This window comes from Epinephelus moara, chromosome 2 (assembly GCF_006386435.1).
Source record: "Epinephelus moara isolate mb chromosome 2, YSFRI_EMoa_1.0, whole genome shotgun sequence".
Classification (NCBI taxonomy): domain Eukaryota; kingdom Metazoa; phylum Chordata; class Actinopteri; order Perciformes; family Serranidae; genus Epinephelus; species Epinephelus moara.
In genome coordinates, this window is record NC_065507.1 from 4,027,387 (window position 1) to 4,048,805 (window position 21,419).

At 43.7% G+C, this 21,419-nt stretch overlaps 1 protein-coding gene across 1 annotated transcript in view; it reads left to right on the forward strand.

Moving 5' to 3' along the window:
- zgc:153039 (uncharacterized protein LOC767698 homolog) overlaps positions 1–21,419 on the forward strand; it is a 112,699-nt gene that overhangs the window by 59,464 nt on the left and 31,816 nt on the right. Inside the window, exon 9 of the mRNA XM_050066957.1 lies at positions 9,687–9,811. Within this exon, the coding sequence (XP_049922914.1) occupies positions 9,687–9,811 (125 nt within the window). The remainder of the gene's footprint in view (positions 1–9,686; positions 9,812–21,419) is intronic.

Consider the following 21,419-nt stretch of genomic DNA (forward strand, 5'->3'; position numbering starts at 1 on the left):
TCTAATTCAAAACAACTATTTTGAGCAAAAGTCAAGTAAAAATCAAGCATCAATCTCCCCAAACAAAGGAGCAGTGATTTTTCTCCAGCTCCTTCCTCATTTCTGAGCTCCTCACTCTACATCGTGAACCCAGCCACCACCCTGCCGTTTGTAATAGTGATTTCAAACTTTCACTCGTTATCCAAAGCACCAGACTAAAGGTGAGTGTTAGAGCGTAGATTGGCTGACAAATCCGGGACTCTTCACCACAACAGTGTAGTGCAGCCTCAGCATTACTGCTGACGAGGGATCAAGCCACCTGTTGATCTCAGTCAAGACTCTAAAGCGACTTTTACACTGCCAGATTTTCCGCGAATGTTGGGCCATTTTGCCGTCAAGCTGCGAGCGTTTAGACACACAGGGGCGGATTGGCGAGTTGATCCGAGGTGCCCAATTTTCCGCCTCGTAGGCTAAACATATTGGCGGAACCTTTTTGGTTTAAACAGACCGAGGCGCCCTTCCACCACGGGAGGTGCTGTTGATGACGCCGCACGTGCGAGCCACTGGCGGTGGATAAACAGGAAATAGCTGATAGCAGAAATCAGCGAGCAGCTAGTAGCAAGAGGAAAATACAAACCTGACAGACACTGTAAAGATGAGCTACTCCCACGTCACTGTTTACGTCACACGCTGAGCTACACGTTTTGTTACTTGCTCACGCCCCCCATTGCCCCGAAAAAGGCACATTCTGTATAAACAAAAGTAGGCAGGCGGCATTTTGCTGCACTCCCTGATTTTGTTTTTATACTGCCAATGCTGAAAAAAGACTGATTGGGCTTTCCTGCAAATTTGCACAATTCCTGTTTAAAAAGGGCTTAAGACACTTGAACTCTTTCACTTGGGGCAGTGACTCACTTTCACCCCGAAGGGAGCAATCCACTGTTTTCATCATGGCCCTCAGATTTTAAGGTGCTGACTCTCACCCCACTGCTTCACACTCTGCTGGAAGCCCTCTGTGTTCTTAAGATCACAGTCTGATGAATTCAGCAGACCAGCATGAAGCTCTGTAGTGATTTGTAGAGAAACTGACAAAGTGATGCAGCATTTGTGTGTCAGGACCAAATGTCCATGGAGGAGATAATTATAATAATTGCTGCTCTTTTGTATGTCCTGTTTGGCATCAAGTGATACAGTTAAAAAAAATCCTGCTTGCCACAATGTCACAAAAACTGTTGGATGAAGACTCGGGTCATTTCTTCAACAGTGCTGTTTTGTGTGCGTCGACATTGCAACAGTGATAAGCAAGAAGTCCTTAAGGCAGTGTCTCATAATCTGTTTCCTTTTGATGGGTCTTTATCTTGGTTTGGTGGAACAGACTCCAGAGAACTTGTGCTCTCAGATGCTGCTTGCCCCTCATTATAAGTGTTGTTATGACGAAGTCTCAACATTCAGAGGTGTCGTACCACGACTGAACCATTTCTAATGTAATACCTAAAAGGAACCATTTCTATTATTGACTTACTCGATATTAAAGGTTTTCAGGGGTCCAAAATGATAGACCCGTCATTTTAATGAGCCAGGAAATTTGTTCCCAGATTTGATGGACCTGATCATTTTTAAAACCTATGGTCATGAGCTCTGGGTAGTGACTGAAAGAATTAGCTCGCAGATACAAGCAGCCAAAATGAGTTTCCTCCGTGGGGTGTCTGGGCTCAGCCTTAGAGATAGGGGGAGGAGCTTGAACACCCGGAACGAGCTCAGAGTAGAGCCGTTGAGGTGGTTCGGGCATCTGATCAGGATCCTCCTGGGCGCCTCCTGTTAGAGGTGTTCTGGGCACGTCCAACTGGTGGGAGGCCCCAGGGCAGACCCAGAACACACTGGAGGGATTATATATCTCATCTGGCCTGGGAACACCTCAGGACACAGAAGGTGAGACATTTGGTCAGATCCTGAATTGGTGACACTTACCTTGGGTGTTCACCTTGAAACTGTGCTGATTGTATAGATCTTATGTGCTGCTGGGGGAACAATGTTGTGTGAAGCATCCATGTTTTCACAGACATAGGTCATGAGTATCAGACTCAGGAACCGCAGTAACTTGGACCCAACCTGTACGAGTCCTGGGTCTTAGGTCTCAGGTTGTATGTTCTTGGTTCTTGGTAGCTCTATATGGCAGGCTGTCTGGCATGTTAGCAAAAATGTGATCACTTTATAGACTCAGTTCTGGGAAAAAATGTAACAGAAGCATGTTTAACTGGATGGCCATGTTCAGAGCACTCTGTAGGCTGAATATTTACTGTCACTGGAATTTATCACACATCATGGTGAGCAGTGATTTCATTAAACATTTATAACTTTTGGTTTTTGACTTGAGGCTTTAACTTCTCTCCTGTAGTCTATCACGAAGTAACCAAAAGTAAAAAAGTGATACAAAATTTTTGCTAAATTTTATGTAAATGCTGCCACAAATTTATCGATCGTGCACAATGACGGCACAGTTTTTATTAAATGTGTTTTGATTACCTCTTAATCAAACTATTATTTAGTGGAACTAATCACTTCATCAGCCGTGCTGTGTCCGTATCTGAACCTAAACACGCACTGAAGCAAGCACTGTCAACTGTTACTTGTTACCCAGAGACATTTCTGGACAAATGTTGGCTTTGTAGTCCGAAGCATTACTCAGCTGCTTCCACTCAGTTCTTTTCATTTAATAAAAGTGTCTGTGTGCGTCCACTTATTTCACTGAAATTTATGGCAATTTATGCACATTGCTTTCCAGTAAAAACAGTCTTTTAAATCGCCACACAAAAAAAACACACCCAGAAGAGATTTAGCGTGTGTGTGTGTGCGCGCACACAAACACACATACTGTGACAGCAGTTGTCCATTCTGGCCTGTGTCTGAGTTAATGGCTAATTAATGCTCTGGTAGAGACGGCTCCCAGGGGAGCGCTGGAGAGACACCCACTGACTTTGACTGCCAGAGGTCAGAGATGCTCTCTTACCCACTTCCTCTCTCTCACTCGCAGTTCTTCCTCCCCTCTCTCTTCTTTCCGTCTCATCTTCTCCACTCTTCTTATTCTGCTCTCCCCTTTTTCACCCTCATTGCTCCCTTGGTTCGTCATTTTCCCTCTCTTTCTGACCGCCTGTCAATAATGTGACATCATTAATTTCAATTCCCCGTCATTACCTTCTATCGTCTCTTTCTCCATCAGTTTACTTCTGCTTCATGGCTGCAAAGTCACTGATCACAGCGTTGCTACTTCTCCCCTCCATAAATACCAATGATATGCCCTTGAGCTCAAGAAATGAACTCAAACTCCAGCAGAGTTTCTCAGCAGCCAATCCTAAAACACGATAATTGGAGAGGGAGACTGTACTCTGTGTTTGTTCCCAGGTACTGTACAGTAGTCACATCCGCGCTCGGCACAATTAATCGCATACAGATAAAGAAAGCAGCCTTGATGATGATGAGGATGAAACATCCACAGAAAATGTTTCAGTCGGTACAGAGGAACTAATGATGGCCTTTGCCTCAAAGATTTCATGTTTTCCACACTCTGTAAGAAGGTGTGGTACATGAGGAACAGAGGAAAGTGAAAGAGAAGATTTCCATTGTTATAACTTGAAAGTGTGCAGTTGCTCAATTCAACAGAGCTTTTTGGTAACGAGTGTAATTTACACACTGAATAAAAGTTAAACTACAGCTCTGTGATGGGCCCAGCTGACTATGTGTGGATACAAGTATAACCATCTTATAATAAATAACCAGTATCTTTATTTTAACAGTGGATTAAATGACTAATGTTCTGTGAAAAGTGTTGCCGCGAGTGAAAAACTTATCTTCATCTCTGCTTTATATTATCTTTGTGTTGTTGTGGTTATTCAGCTTGTAGTTTTTACTGTTTTGGTTCACTCTCTCGGCTCTCATCAACCTCGTCTCCAGTTGCAGCAGGCAGCTGGTTCACTGAGTGCGTTTACATGGACAGTTTAATTCCCTTTTCATTCGGAATCAAAGTTCATTCCTATTAAAAGTGATCTTGTAAACACCTAATTCAGAATGAAAATGGCCAATGCGATTGAAAATTCAATCCGATGTAAGGGGATGGAATATTCTGTTTCATTAAAAGGTGTTTAAACTGACCTCCCATGTAAACCCTCATTCAGAATGAATATTTCCCATAATCTACCTGGAAAGACTTTAATTCTGAATGATTTCATTCAGATTTATTTCATTCTGAATGAGAAGCCATCATGCAACCACACCCAGTGAAAAGGATCTAATAGACGCTCTTGACTGCCTGCCCAGCACCAAACAGCAAACTGAAAGTTCACAAACTGTAGCTGGTGATTATAGTGAAGCATTTAGCAGCTCTAGAGCCAGATTTGCCTCAGGACATGATGCACAAGAAACCAAAGCTAGAAGGAGACAAAAAATGGACTTAACCAGATCCAAGACGCTGATGTTGCTCTGTGTCTACCTGATGTGTAGTTTTGATTGTGTTTTGTGACTGTATATAAAGATGGATGAGGTGTTTCCTCTTTCCACTGTGAAAAATGAGGCCAAAATATCCTGGATACAGCCGCTGCCATCTTGCGCTGGTGACATGATTTGGAGCCAGAGTCTGCGCAGTAGCATTGTCCGCAGTATTGAGCTCCTGTCATCTGAATAATGGTGAGCAGCCGTTGATCACGAGCACATCGATTGGTACACACAGCTGTCAGTTATGATGTCACACTCCCTTTTTATAGCGTAGGGATAAGTTATCAGGAAAACTATCACCAGAACATACCTCAGTGTGATAAGAAGTACATAAAATGACAAAAACCAATTTATTTGCGTGTTTGATCGTCTTTCAATATTGTTGTACCTCTGGGGAGCTGTCATGTCGTCCATCTTTATTATGCAGTCCATGCACTACTCCCAAGTGGCCATAAAATTCAAACAATGTAGCTTTAAAATATAAAATTCTATTGGCAACTTCTGACATTATAAACGTGACCATAATCATGGTTATTACAGGAAGACGTAATGCAGGTGAAACCGTGAAAGCTGCTTTCATTACTGGCTTTCACATCTGTGGAAACTCGCAGTGAGCTCCACACAGTCCTGTCCACACATCCTGGTGTCAGAGAACATGGCAGGGAGCAGCACTTATAATGGGGTCATCATTTCCCTGCTCTATTAGAAGTCACCTGGTACTCCTCAGTCACAGGGGGAGGGTGAGTCTCATGCATTCGTATGCTGTCAGTATTACTGGATGTACGACTCTCCAGCACTGAGAATTCTGAATGTAACCCGTCTTGGCTGCATGGTCACGTAGCTGCTGTGGCTAATGTGGCTGAGTGCATGCAGCCCAATAGCAGCCAAGATACCATCTTAATTAAAAGTGAACATCACCCTCCATCAGTGGCTCACAAAGTGGAGCATGGGGACCACCGGCAGTCCCAGAGTGGGCCCTGGAAAAATGTAGAACAATTAAATTCCGAAAGTGTCTCGCTCCCTGGATGTTGGTCAGATCTAACCTTGATGTCACCTCCCACCTACAGTACAGATAACCATATCTAACAGCAAGAACAGTGTCTCTCAGGACCAAAGTAGACTAGTGCTTAATCATCTGGGGATCCTTGACTTGAAAACTTTGTGGAACCTCCGTCCTGGATACTCTTAAAGCCCGTGTGTAGAATTTTCATTTTTAATTAGGATAGAATAGAAATAGAAAGACCTTTATTGTCATCTTTCAACATGTGTATGACAGAATTAAAACAGCTGCCTCTGATGGTGCAAAGAAGAATAAATTATAACAATTATTAATTATAACATTTTTCAAATGATTTTGATGGAAAACATTTGTTAAAAAAGTCCAAAACCGACCTCCGTATCTTAGTAAAGGTTTGAGAGGACCTCTGAGTGTGTATTAAATTTTTTCTAGCTTTAAGAAATATATTTCAGTCAGGACCACTTTAGTCAAAGAAAATTTGCAGTATTATATTTGGTGTTATGGCTCTGTTCTGGGGCCTCTCTGCCCTTCCATGTGCCTACACAGAAAGCCTAAGGCATGGAGAGCAGCAGCAAAGACCCCCAAAGCAGCTTCCAGAGGAAGCAGCAACAGTAGGCACGCCAGAGTAGTTTAAATAGGGTGCCATGAATGAGATTCGCCAATTTGTTGCATTGAAAGGAATCATGTGATCTATCAGCTGATCTATCAGTTGATTGGGCTGCTTGAGATCAGCTGATGTAGCTGGGATGTGAGCTGAGCTTGACATTGCGTCCTGCCTGAACTAATGAAAGCTGTTAGGGTCCATTCGTGTTTCAAACATCTCACTATAAGTTTTAAAAGTCTTTATCCAGAAGGTGGAGAGGTTTGGACATAACCAGAACATATGGATTAAGTCTGTTTGCAGGCCTCTACATCGAGGGCATAATGGCACAACATTCGTAGATCTTTGCCAGTCTAGCATTAGTAAAGTCAGCTCTATGTACCACTTTCAGTTTGTTTAGCAGATGTGGATGATGTGTGTATCAAATCTAAGATGGAGTCCCATTGGTCATGTTAGACTTCCGAGATCTTCCGAGATCAGAGTCCTAGGCCATTTTTATATTTTAGTGTGGTTTGATGTTGTTAATGAGCTCATATATCAGGGATATCAAGAAGAAATTAACATGTTTTTTACAAAGCTCCTAATTTGAAGTTAACAGATGAAATGATTCTTCGGTAGATTGTATATTTGGGGCGAAAGATGCGATGTATCTTCTGTGTATAAATTATGAAGTGATCTGATCCCCTTATTAAACCATAGAGTACATTTGTACAAACACTGGTCCGTCCTGGGTTTCTGTCCTTCATTCCCAGTGGTTAGGATCTGATAACTGGTTCCACTTTGGATCCACTCTCACTTTGCAGAATGCTTTGAGGATAACGAGTCTATCATCAAATCATTTTTTTGTCATGTCGCTCTTTTTTATTGAAGAGCAAACGAGTGATGTATAAAACATTCAGGCAGCAGGGGTCTCATTTGTAGCCGGCTACGACCTTGAATGGTGGACTTTCATCCATGTTGTGACCGTTCCACATGAACATTGATTTTGCATGTTAATATGACAAATGTTGTTTTAACTGTAGATAATTAAAGATAATTCAGGAAGAGCAAAGATGACACTGTGGGCTGTTTTCTGGTCAATGTACTCTCTGTAAGGTCGAGTTTGCTGAGCTCACTTCAGTCAGGCACACTCATGTCATAGATTTAACCATTTATTGCAACAAATGGAAATACAGTCATGTTTGGCGCTGAGGGCTCGACTCTTTAGGTGCTCCCTGGATTAGACAAGCAGCATGCTAAGCCAAAACAGGAAGCGCAATGCAGAAAACCCCCGGGTAAACAAGAGTGGGCCCAGGCAAGACATTAAATACCATTTTGTTATGTATTTAATATTCTTGTTAGTTCTTGTTCATGATCAAATCACCTGCGTAAGCAGTGGTGTAAATGTTGAACCGTAAAAAAGTTGCGGATTCAAATATCAGTGTCTTGTGATTGCATCGCTCACTCCACGTGAAAACGTCTGTGGTGATACAGACATAACCTTTTACATGCTTGTCACTGACGTGTTACTGCTTTCATTCATATCACAGCCATAACAAAATTTCCCTGAAGTGTTACTAACTCTTGAGGTGGGAAATTGATGGTACAGATTTTCCTGCTGCCATTCACACATGACCCCATGCAGGAAATGTTCCTGAACATTTCAGAGATAGACTGCATTTGTCAAAGGGGCTTAAACCTGCATGTGTGAATCCAACATCTTAATTTAATCTTCAATAAAGAATTATTTCTAACTTTTGTTGCTTACTTAGGAAAAGGGATTCAAATGGATTCGGCTTCGATAAGCGTATTCCACACAGGATTTGGATTCAGTAAAATACTAACAAACATCACAGTCACAGCCATCAGGGAAACAGCATGGCTGACTGCCAGCGTCTTTTCTGATTCTACCACGAAGAGTTCCCAGAGTCAGAAACATTTAAAGTCCCCTCCAGTCAAAAAATGTGTTTTGCTGGTTCAGTCAGGACATCTTTAGTCAAAGAAAACGTCCATGGTGTTATATTTGGTGGTATGGCTCTGTTCTGGGGCCTCTCCACCTTACTGTGGGCCTATGCAGAAAGCCTCTTCAACATGCCTACGCGGCAAGCCTAAGACAGAGAGAGCACACCTCTCTGCCCTTCCACTCACAAATGAGGAGAGCCTGAGGCAGAGAGAGCAAACCTCCCTGCCCTTCCATGCGCCTACATGGAAAGCCTAAGGCAGCCTAAGAGCAGCAGCAAAGACCCCCCAGGAACAGAACAGAGCAGCATCAATGACAAACAGAAATGACACTGATAAGTCAGACACAGCATGAAAAGGAGGAGCTGGGGTGGAGGCAGGTTGCAAAGCAGCTTGCAGAGGAAGCAGCAACAGTAGGCAGGCCAGAGCAGTTTAAATAGGGCGCCCTGAATGAGATTTGCCAATTGGTTGCATAGAAAGGAATCATGTGATCTATCAGCTGACTCCCTTCCATCAATCAGCTGATTCATCAGTTGATTGGCTGTTTGAGATCAGCTGATGTAGCTGGGTTCTGCCTGAACTAACACTATGCTCAATTTATTATTGTTAAAGTTTCCATTTTCTCCCCTCAAATCTCAGTATGACACTTACATTTACAAGCATAATTTGTGACAGGGGCGGCACGGTGGTGTGGTCGTTAGCACTCTCGCCTCACAGCAAGGGGGTTGCCGGTTCGATCCCGGGCGTGGGAGCCCTTCTGTGCAGAGTTTGCATGTTCTCCCCGTGTCAGCGTGGGTTCTCTCCGGGCACTCCGGCTTCCTCCCACAGTCCAAAGACATGCAGATTGGGGATTAGGTTAATTGATAACTCTAAATTGTCCGTAGGTGTGAATGTGAGTGTGAATGGTTGTTTGTCTCTATGTGTCAGCCCTGTGATAGTCTGGCGACCTGTCCAGGGTGTACCCTGCCTCTCGCCCGATGTCAGCTGGGATAGGCTCCAGCCCCCCCGCGACCCTCAAGAGGATGAAGCGGTTAGAAGATGAATGAATGAATGAATTTGTGACAGTATGCAACTTACAGAATTGCGATGTGCAAACTTGAAACTTCCCGCACGCACACGTTAAGAGTTTCAGTAAAGTCGTCGACATGTCCAGCAGTTCAACTTTTAAAATGAAATCTATTTGCTTCGTCATCGGTGCTGTATTTTAGTGGAGAAGGAGGAGATGCCATTTTAAGAATATTTAACAAGGTAATTGAACTTCTGTCGTGGAAATATCATGTACTACAGAAAACAGAGGAGTTTGAAATGTCCTGAAACCTAGAAGGGGACTTTAACTCCGATACATAGATGCATTTCGGCTGATACATGAGCTTGTGTCAGCTCTTTCCATGTGAAGATAAATGACAGTGAGGTGTGTCAGCTGCGTATAAGTCAGGTGATTCATCGCCTTATTTTCATTTCAAAAGCACATGAACATGCAAATTCATTGACTTTATATTTCAGAAATCCAGTTTTGGGAGTGAAAAGTAAGTGAGTGCTGGAAAAGGTCATGGAAAAGGCATTAAAATGCACTCTTCTGTCCGACTTTTGGATGACATGTTGCTGTGAATGTTAATCCCCTCGCTCTTTTTTCCCTCTTCCTTTGTTTGGTGCTTTTCTTTCTAGCTGGTGCTTTTTTCGGGGAAGCTCAACACCATCGCCAGTATTGTGACCATCTTCTTCCTGCTGGTGTATGCGGCTGTGGACTTGGCCTGCCTCGCTCTGGAATGGGCCTCTGCTCCTAATTTCAGGTGCACACGTGTCCCTTACTCTACACACACACACACACATACATAATGATGAAGGCCTGTGGCCCACACTCTGCGATGTGACTTTGTGTAACACATTTTCCTCACTAAACACCTCCTCCTCCTCCTCCTCCTCCCCCTCTCTTTTCTACCTCTGCTATTGTTTATGTATGTGTGTAAAGAGGTGGTTGTTTGCCAGCTGGATGCTGCTATGGTGACAGTGTACTAATTAAAAGGCATAAAACTGGCCGCTGCTTATAGCCCCGTACTGGTGAGGGACTGACAATAAAACTGTGTGTTTGTTTTTGTGGGGGCGCAGCCTGAGCTAGATGCTCAAGTAACAGTGCGTGGAGATGTTTAGAGATTTAAATTTACAGTGTTTGTGTGTGCATCAGCGTGTGTGTGTGTGTGTTGTTTGTATTCCTTGGACACTTGCAATGATCCTGATTTATAAAAGCTCCCTGAAGCCATTTTCACACAACAATAGCATAACCTGAGGACAGTGCGTAGAGTATATGTACCTGGATGATTGCATCATGACATCAACACCGCCGCCCGGCTCTCCATCCGCTCTGAAACTTTTTATGAGTTATTCTGTATTTCCTGCAAAGTGTTGACGGTGTCACGAATGTTGTCAGCCAAATCAGCACTATCTTTAATTTATAAAAGTGCATCTCCCAAATCCAATAACCTATATTGTTTTTCTAAAGACATACCTTCCTTGATTAAACTCCTCCACTGGCTGAGGAATACATTTCAAACATGACAACTGCTACTGTTTTTATTTGTTATGGAGGAGAGAAACTGTTTAAATGCCATGCATCACTTTATTGTTATGACAGATTGCCTCCAGCGCTGCATTTGGTGTTATGTATTCCTCTGCAGTGATAGTTGGAAATGAGTCGTAAGACGTGCGAGAGTATTTGCAGCTTTCCACATCAAGGACACATCAGTCAAGTCGAGCTGGAATCAGGATACAGCAGCAGACAGTGTAAACATACTGTACATACGGAAAACAAAGTAATTATCTTCCTGTAATATTGAATCTCAACATGATGGGATTTATTCAGCTGTTGTTCCTCTGAATATTTATTAGGACGATGTTGGTGGATTAAATTGAGTTTCATATCGGACTACAGCTGACTTCTCTTGAGTCTCACCCTGCTGGAGCAGTTTGGGGATTGAATACCTCACTGAAAGATGTTTACATGAGGGACAGCAACACCTGTTTTACCACCTGCTGTTCAACAAAAGCTGCCTTCTTTCCTTTATGTTTAAAGGTCTGGGCCCGTATTCACAAAGAATCCTAAGACTAAAAGTAGCTCTTAGTGACGTCATTCTAAGAAAAAGAATTTTCCCTTGGTAAGATAAAAGTTATTCAAAAAGCATCTTAGGCCTTAAGAGAGCTCCTAAGGTGAAAACTGATTAGAGGAGGGAGGAGGACTTTTAAGAAGCCTAAGAGTGTCTTAAACAGAGAAGATGGCGGAAAGACAGAGAGGAAGGAGAGATATTCTCCGTATATTGAACGACAGTGATTTAATAAGACGCTACTGGCTTGATAGTGCAGGGATAATGTTTGTGGTTGACCTCATCAGGGATGAGCTTACTTTTCTCACCCAGCGTAGTAACGCAATAACGCCCGCTTTGGATTGCAGCACGTACCAGCGCTTCTCACACTCATCGCTTGTGCGTAAAAGGAGAGGGAACGACGCATTGATTTGTCGGGCAATGCGCTCCCAAGTCTGCCTCTTCCCTTGTGCCGTGATCCCGGGACCGAATTTCCCTCTTAAAACTCCTTTGTTCTCCTCCACGAGCTGTGCCAACAGCAGGCACTGCTCTTCTGTCCAGTTCGGCTTTCTCGTTCTTTTTTTCTCCATTTCATTCGTTGTTTTGGTCATTCTGCCAAATCAAACCGCTTTTTACAAGGAGGCCAGCAATCACAGTAATTGCTGACAGCTGAGTCTGCGTCCACCATTAATATCAAATAGATTAAGTAGTAAAATTACCAGCATGGCGAGTAAACATAACAATAAGCAAATCAATATAATAATCGGCATGTGAATGAGGTACGTTCAAACATTTTGAAGCTGTGTAACAATTAATTTAATTTTGCTGAGTTTCATCATCATGACATAAAATTATTTTCACGATTACACATTTCTTAATACAGTCTAAGTTCTATGATCGGTTCATTTCACTGTCCATTCATTACTAGGAGCGCTTTTTCTTTTTGTTTTTGTTGTCTTTTTTTCCTCTTTGTAACAACCAATCACAGCTTTTAGAAGACTGCGTCATACCTAGCAACGGGGTCAACCACACCTCCTCACTAAGATAAACGTTTCTGTCCCCTCCTTGCTCAGAGTTGCTCTCAGAAACTTCCTGAATCACTCTTAAGCTAAGATTCCTTGCTAGGAATTTTTAGGCCAAGTTAGGAGCTCTCTGAGAGGACTCTGAGAATCTTTGTGAATACGGGCCCTGATGTGTAGGATTTAGGGGCATTTAGTGGTTAGGTTCTCCCGTGTGCAAGCCAACACGTTCTCACTCCAACCTTGTTACACATGTCAACGTTTGGTCTTGGACTTTCCACATCGAGATATGAAGTGCATAGAGTTTAGGGGTGCAACAGTACAGGTAGCCCACGGTACGGTCCGTACCTCAGTTTTTGAGCCACAGTTTTGGTTTGGTCTTGGCGCGTGTTTTGTGCGTAAACAGAAAAAAAGTCATTTTTTGAAAGTCAGTTTTTCCCCCCAAAATGACCTCTTTATTTTGCTTGTCAGCAAAAACTGCATTTCGCAATAAAAGAAATTCCAGTATCACTAGTGTACTGAATAACATACTGTAATTCTTTTAATTTAACAGCCTCTTAACCTTGACAACTCTTACAGTAAATACAGTAGTATAACATATATTTAAGAAACACTTTCAAATGTAAACAGTTACTGAACACAACACTTTCAAATGGTAAACTGCCTCTTATTCCTTGACTACTTTTCTCAAGTCCTCGACTGTCAGAAAGCTTTACATCAGGGTGCTTACGCTGGAGTTGCTTGCTCATATTGCTCGTGTTTCCTTTCACGTATGGGACGTTTTCACTCCCTCGTTTTATTCAACAGCGAAACTGAAATGATCCCACACTGGAGATTTGTATGAAGCTGGTGCTTCTTCAAACTTCAGTCTCTCAACTCCTGCGCTTGTGCTTGCCATGGCTCTCTGTGTTTGTTTTTTCCACTTCTTTTCTGTGTGAGGCGACCGTCACTTTCCCCCGCCCTGAGTGGGCGGAGCCACAACAGTGATTGGACATTAACTCACAGGGAGGGCTTTTGTGCAGCAGGCTGACTCGGCTGCAAAAACCCGCCATCCATAAGGGCATCCGTGCAGGGCGGACCGAACAGTTCAATATTTTACAGAGAACCGTTGCATCACTAATAGGGTTGCAGCGATATAGGCTACTGGTTTCAGGGTATACCATGGTAATAAAGAGGACGGTTTTCATACTGTCTACATTTGCTTATTTACGATATTGAAAAAAAAAATGGGACTGCACGGAGAATCTCACCGTTATTTGAGTTATTTTCTAAGGGGAGACTTTTTTCACAAACTTCCATTAACAAAATGGTTTCAAGTTTCAATTATAATAATAAAATAACTCCTCCGTTTTCAGTCCTCTGTCATACTGTGAAACCGTGATATTTTCTGAGACAGTTAGCGTACCGTGAAGATGTCATACTGTTGCACCCTGAGACATGCAAGGTAGCCTTCAGCCTGTTACATGCATTGTCTGTTTTCAAAATGCACTTGTAGATATAAATAGCTCATTCTAAGGTAACAAAACATTAGATTCTTCATTTCAGGTGAGTATAAACTAATAAAAACATAGCTATGAATAATAAATTCCATTTCTGCCGACAGATGCCTCTAAATCCTGCACACTGGACCTTTAAATGTGAGCACAGAGATGTATTTGAGGGAAATAACTGTTTTGTCTTTAATTAGTCTTTATAGCATAAATTTAATTTAGAGTTCAATATGATTTTATTTCATTAACTTCTAATGTGCATTTACCAAAATCATTAAGCAATTCTGTCTCATAATTGTATTTTTAAAGACTTAAAAAATGAGAAATATTCAGAGAGAGACGCTTTAAAGGAGCTGCTGTCCCAGCACATAAAGACAGCCTGAATAAAACCTGCGTGTCTGTGACAGCGCAGTTTTCAAGACAGCATGTTTTGATTATATCTTCCTGTGGGTGTCAGGTGATTGACAGGAAGCAGAGTGAAATGTACACATCAATATAACAATGTTCAACTCTGGCACAAAAAAAATATAATGACACTTGTTGTGTGCACAACGTATTTTATGTTTCCTGATACCAGTGGGTCGATCTATTTTATTTAGCCTTGTTTAAGATCTCAAGATGGTCTCCACTGGACATGAGCACATCGATGTCAGTGTTTCCCAAACATAGGCTGCACTAAGACGTCCCACCAAAGTATACTAATATCAGTCCAAGTATATTTTGACCCATTTTTACAATAACAGGCAGTAACACCTAGTTTGCTCTGAACACCAAGGAACACCCTCTCGTATACACCAACCCCACCCTCTGTCAATCCAGTTTAAGGGTCCCTTGAGAAGACTCAGATAAACAGGGCTGCTCTTTGTGCGTGTCAGCCCAAACAGCTGGTTGTTATGGAAACTAAAGAGGTGTCAGTTAGGGCTAAAATCGCACCAGAACACAGGAGCTGCAATTTTTCTGATAAGGATAAAAGTCTCACATCATATTGTTAGAAATGAAGCATTGTGGTATTGCCCCAGCCTACAAGTCATATCCCAGACATAAGGGAACATGTTTAGTTGGTACAGACCTCAGCAAAAATCACATCATCATTATTTTTATACCTCTGCACGATAGCCGCGTCTGGAGGTATATGTTTTTGATTTTTCCCTCTAAACGTCTGTACGTTTGTTCATGCCATTCTTGTGAAGGCAAATCTCAAGAACAACTTGAGGGAATATCTTCACATTTGGCCCAAGTGTCCACCTGGACTCAACAATGAACGAATTTGGCTTTGAAGTTCAAAGGTCAAAGTCAGTGTGAAGTGGTCGGGGTTACAGCCTCAAGCGAAGTATGTCAGGGTCTTGTTCATAAATGAAGGTAGAATGGAGCGTTAGATGGATTGGCGGTTTGATGCAGCATCTGCCCTGATGCGGGCGCTGTGCTGAGTGTCGTGGTGAAGAGGGAGCTGAGCCAGAAGGCAAAGCTTTCGATTTACTGGTCCATCTACGTCCCAACCCTCACCTATGGTCATGAGCTCTGGGTAGTGACTGAAAGAATAAGATCGCAGATACAAGCAGCTGAAATGAGTTTCCTCCGTGGGGTGTCTGGGCTCAGCCTTAGAGATAGGGTGAGGAGCTCAGACATCTGGAGGGAGCTCGGAGTAGAGCCGCTGCTCCTTAACGTCAAAAAGGGGTCAGTTGAGGTGGTTCAGGCATCTGATCAGGATCCTCCTGGGCGCCTCGCATTAGAGGTGTTCTGGGCATGTAGGAGGTCCCAGGCAGACCCAGAACAGGCTGGAGGGATTAAAAATCTGATCTGGCCTGGGAACGCCTCGGGGTCCTCCAGGAGGAGCTAGAAAGTGTAGCTGGAAAGAGGGGCATCTGGAATACTTTGGTTAGCCTGCTGCCCTGTGACATGGCCCCGGATAAGCGGTTGAAAATGGAGGGATGGATGCAGGATATTGTCACTGTGGCTTTGTGTCTATCCCATTCTTGTGAACCCTGTATCTCAAGTAGGCCTTGAGGGTTTTTCCTCAAATCTTAGACTCAAGAATAAACGGATAAGAATTTGGTGCACAAACTGATTTCTGAGTACCTAACGTACCTGACACCTGAAATCAAAAATGTGCGGTGACATGTTGTAGGAAAATTATATTTTACAAGCTGTTTGTAAAGCTTTAATTGGCATACTGGCTTTACCCTGGCTGTTCCGTGTATCATTGAACATTTGTTCGAAATGGTAAAATGCATCCATTTCAACTGCCACAAGAGTGCGCTGTCAACATCAGTATACTGTGTCTACTTTAGTGGGAGAGAAAATGGGAACTAACTTTGTTGTCAGCACACTCAGAGCGCCCAGTGTTTCCTCTGGTGCCTTCCATGTACAGTGCTGTGTGCTATCTGCTCATGCCTCGTTATCACTGCGTGACCGCTGGCAAAAGCTACGGGACACAAAGTTAGCTACAAAACTTTTCCTACCCCTGATCTCTCCTCTCCCGGTCGGCCGGGAGACCCGGGGCCCCCGGAGCTGATAAGGCGGCTTGTTGTCTGGCCGGCCGCCTGCCATGGGCCTCCTTCCTCTTCCCCTGAGTTGTTAATTCTACTGGTTCATTGTTGCTGTGTCACCGGGCAAATTTTCAACCCCAGTTGTTTGTGTGTTTTTTTTTCTCTGTTTGTTTGTGTTTTTTTTTTTTTTTTGCTTGTGCTCTGTGCTTCTTTCACTCCGCTCTCTGTCTGGCTCTCTCCCACGTCTCTTTCCAGGCAAAAAGAATTAAAAGCCATTTAGCGCCGTCTCTCCCCCTGAGAACTGCTCTGTAATTAGCATAACTAATTTAGCAGAAATATTTCCCTTTCCCTTAAATTTGCTGTTGTGTTGTGAAGGGGAGGGGAGGGATTGAAATTATGATGTAGCGGAAAAGATGTCTGCTTGTTAAGTGTTGTTGTGTTTGTTTGTGTGTGTGTGTGTGTGTGTGTGTGTGTGTGTGTGTGTGTTTGCACACAAGAGTTTACAACAGGAGAGTGAAGGTATGCAATTTAGAGGCTGTTTGTGTGTCTGAGATCCAAGTCACGCTGCGTGATTGTTTTTTTTTTCTGATCATTGATGTGTGAGTGCATCTGTCTTTTGGTCTATCTGTGTGTGCATGTGTGTGTAGTGTTTTCCTTCATTTGTGTGTGCTGGCAGTTTTATCTTTGTGTGTGTGTGTTTTGTGCGCGGAGGCGTCTGTTGGCTGCAGCTTTATCAGCAGCGGCTCCAGCTGCGCGCAGTGTTCCTCGGGGGGTGCTGTGTGTCCTGCTGCTGATGCTGTACAGGCACCGGCCACTTGTACTTGTGGCTTAAACACACATGAACACACACTCTCACACACACATGTGCACACAGTATCACAGGGTCACTGGCCAGGATTCAGAACACAACTGAGCGCTGCACTCTGATGCCAAAGGATGTTTTGTGGGAAGCGTGGACCTCGGTCACACACAGGCGATGACCTTCAGTCAAAGTGGGCAACTGAAAGCTCAACAACTGGCAGCACAACAGAAACACGCACACACACGTGTTTAGCCTTTTTACTTTTACCAGCTTGGTGCCATGTGATGTCCAAATTACAGCAGCATTCTCTGCAGCTAGCGTAATTATCTTTGTAATAATCTGTGAATTGACCAGCTGAACCATTAGCTCCTGAAACAAAAAGCTTTGTCCTCTGCCGGGTCCGTCCTTTGTCCACATGTGAGTCAAAGTGATTTGACAGATTGGACTGTGTAAAAATCCAGATGGATCATCAACTGTGTCGAGATGGATGAGAGAAAATAGGTTGTTAGAGAATCATTATCGGTTAATGGAGGGGTATGACTTGATGATGGTTGAGGATTAAGTGTGCCTCAGTGCCAACCAGAAATTCAGAGCTTTATATTTTAATACAGAGCTCATATTGACCCTGCTTTTCTCCAGATTCTTTGTCAGGTATTTGTACGCACATACACACACACAGACACGTGCGCACACACAGACCAACCTCTCTCGCTCTCCCTCTGCCATTTTCCGCACGCTGTTTTTGAAATCTTCCGCGATCACCTGCCCCTCACATTACTCGTAGTTCACCTCCTTGACTGGCTCATGGAGTGAAAAGAGGAGAGGAGGGGAGGGGGCAGTATTGCGCACGTGCGGCTTTCGGGTGCATTTGATTTGCAACACAAGACAACGAGAGTAAACGGACAAGAAGCGCATAATCGTTTTATGTCGATTATTTTGTTTTCATAATCGTTGAAAGCCCAAATCGTAATCTAGATTAAAATTCGATTAATCGAGCAACCCTACTTTATACCAGAGGAGAAGAACTCCTCAGGTTGGGACCCTCAGACCCATCTTCAACACTCTCCCTGCAACACTTGAATTCTTGTACCCAGCGTTTAACTGTGGCATATGAAGGAGCATTGTTATGTAAAGTATTGAGCATATCTAGGTGGATTTCAGATGGTGACATTCCTTGGAGATGAAGATATTTGATCACAGCACGATTCACCTCAAGTTTGAAACATGAACATGCTTAATTATAATAAGGAAAGGTGGTAGCTAATAAGAAATATCACACAATATATATTTTGTGTAAAGGCTGAAACACATCAGTGCGTCAGTGCTCCTGGATGCACTGCCCTGCGGCACTTAATGCCACTGTCAAATTTCCAGATGTGCCGCCCCTGAATTAAATGCATTTTTCCCCCTCTCACTCTCTGCTTGAACACACCAACTCCCGCAGCAGCTCTTCTTCTCTGCTCCTATGGCAGCTCGACTCCTCTCCTCACCACTGATGCATAAAGAGAACTCTGTAGCTGTTGCTGTGTCTCATCTGTGACAAAGACTGGATGACAAGAGACTTAGGGCTGAGGTAGAGAAATATCCTGAGCTAAACGACCCACAATCCCATCATTGTAAAGACCATGGTCAAAAAGATTCAGCCTGGTGATTCACAGCTCTGGAGATCGGCTCTACAGGTGAGAAATGAACCTTAATTAGAGGCTGTCCACACATGATTTTAAGCTAACACAGAGGTGGAGGAGGTGCAGATCGTTCAGTAAAGGAAGTAATAACTTTGTGTGGTCTTCTGTTAACGAGCTGCAGTGCAACGTCTTTTCAGCTTAAGTGTAATATGTTAAAGAAGTTTTTTGGGGTGACAACTGTAGACCAGAAGATGCTGCACGAACCTTGATTACCAGACTTCCTCTGTACCACAGAGGCCTTCAAAGAGGACGGGCTACACATACACACAGAAAAGAGGCAAAACTCCAGATACACTTCACACAGATGCAGAAGAGACGGGAGATGCTAAAAACAGATGCTGATGTGAATAGCACACAAAACATGATGCAAAAATCCTTGATTAGGTTGTGTGGAAGTTCATCAGGTGAGCACTGATATTGATCCCATCATGCAGTTGTGTTTTTAGTTTTTAAATCCAGTCACATTGATATGAATTGGTTGCCATGTTATATTAGGGTTTATCTAATATCAAGGGAGTTTTAAAGTTCTTAAGTGCTTTCTTTAGGTCAGTCCAATCTCCACTGGTGTTGTGCCAGTGTTGGGATGCTGCCTGACGTAACGTCTCACACACTCTCTGACCGCTCACTTATAGAAGCTGGCAGCCCCCCCTCCGTGTCTGAGTGTGTGTGTGTGAACTGTAAAGACAAAGTTTCTGTCCCCGCTTTCCCTCAGTTATGACGTGTCTTTTGGCTTAAGGCCGGGTCTCCTCTCTCCATCTTCATCCGTTTCTTTTTCTTAATGTCTCTAAGGACTTGATTGGCGGCGATTATTTCAGGGCGCTTTTGCTGTGTCAGCTAAGTGACATCAGTCGCTGGAGAACAAGAGAGACGGCAGAAGGGGGTGAGAGCGAGGTGATTGTATGGAGGGGCCATTGCCGCTGCTGATGGAGGGACATCAGAGACAAAAAAGATGGGTGGGGGAGGGCGGGCCTGGTGGGGCCGAGCTTTTATCGTAATTGCACCCGCTCTCCAATGGCACGGAGAGAGGAAGAAGATGAGAGAATTGTGGGCACGGCCGACGCTAAGTGATGGAGTCAAGAAGAAATAAAAGCAAAGTTTAAAGACAGGTCGGTACGGTGCAACAGTGGGCACAGGATAGAATGGGGCGGGTATTATCAAAAGTCTCACTGGACAAACTGTGCACTGATAGCCACCTGAACAATTCCATTAATGTGACGTTCAATGATAAGTGTGAGAAGTGTCCCATATGCTCTAAATGCGGTTTCAGAGGACTTTCTGTTTGGATGAGTAGGATTGGAGTGTACATATATACTTAAAAATAGTCAGATAAAACTCACCAAATGGCAGAGTCAACTGCTTGAATTTTAAAGAGGCAGAAATCTAGTGTTTACATCAGTAAACTGCAAACAGCAGGCTCATGTTAAGCAACCCAGCCGGTGTGATGCTATATGCCAAAGGATACCAAAGGGACAAGAGAGGAAATATTGCTGAGGAGCAAGTTTTATATTTTGCTCAGAAAGGACATTTTCAGCATGATGATGGCTCTTGCTCTCAGTCCCTTTAGTGGTGAGATGTAAAAATATCAAATAAACTTGAAAACAGTGATCTACAGCTGAGATGTATTGAATGAGCCAATGAGTAATAAGAAAGAGCTGCATAGAAAAGCCAAAAATATACTTGAGGTGTATTCGTCACATAGTTTGTCCAAAAAAAGAGGACTGTCAAGGACATTGTTCAACTTGGACGTACTTTACGTATTGAACGTCCACTTATAGCTGTAGACTCATATTGGACACACATGCAGTTCCATCCATACTATAATTGTGGGTCCACGTCAAGCTGGAAACACACCGGCACCACTGCAGTGCGGCGTGTCAGGTGCTGCCTCTAGCACATACCAGACTTGTTGTGCTGCAGCTGGTCAACAGAAGACACACAAAGTTATTGATCTGTACCTCTTCCACCTCTTCATTAGCTCGAAATCATGTGTGGACACCCACTAATTTCTCACCTGAGGAGCCGATCTCCAGAGCTGTAACTCATCAGGCAATAATTTTTTGGCCGTTGTCTTTGTGATGACGGGATTGGGGGTTGTTAAGCTTGGGAAATTTGTCGATCTCAATAACGAGTCTCTCCTCATCCATTCTGTGTCACCCATGAGACACAGCAACAGCTACAGAGTTCTCTTTATGCATCAGTGGTGAGACACAGCAACAGCTACAGAGTTCTCTTTATGCATCAGTGGTGAGGAGAGGAGTCGAGCTGCTAGAGGAGCAGAGGAAAGGAGCTGCTACTGGAGCTGGTATGTACAAGCAGAGAGTGAGTGGGGGACAAATTAATGAAATTACGGTCAGCTAGAGATGAATATACCACCAAATGGACTGGAGTGTAGAGCAAGTAAGGAGCATACGCAGTCAGTACATTGACTATGTCTACAGTCCATGAGGACACAAATGTTGGGCTGTGCAAGGATGTGGGCCCAGTGGTTCATCTGGACCCTTGCTGAAAGTGACAACTTGTACGTCACAGGGACCAAAGCAGGTTAATGACGAAAAGACTGAGATCATGGATACAAGCAGCCGAAATGAGTTTCCTCTGTAGGGTGTCTGGGCTCAGCCGCAGAGATAGGGTGAGGAGCTTGGACGTCTGGAGGGAGCTCAGAGTAGAGCCGCTGCTCCTTCGTGTCGAAAGGGGTCAGTTGAGGTGGTCCAACATCTGATCAGGATCCTCCTGGGCGCCTCCTGTTAGAGGTGTTCTGGGTACGTCCCACTGGTAGGAGGCCCCGGGGCAGACCCAGAACACACTGGAGGGATTATATATCTCATCTGGCCTGGGAACACCT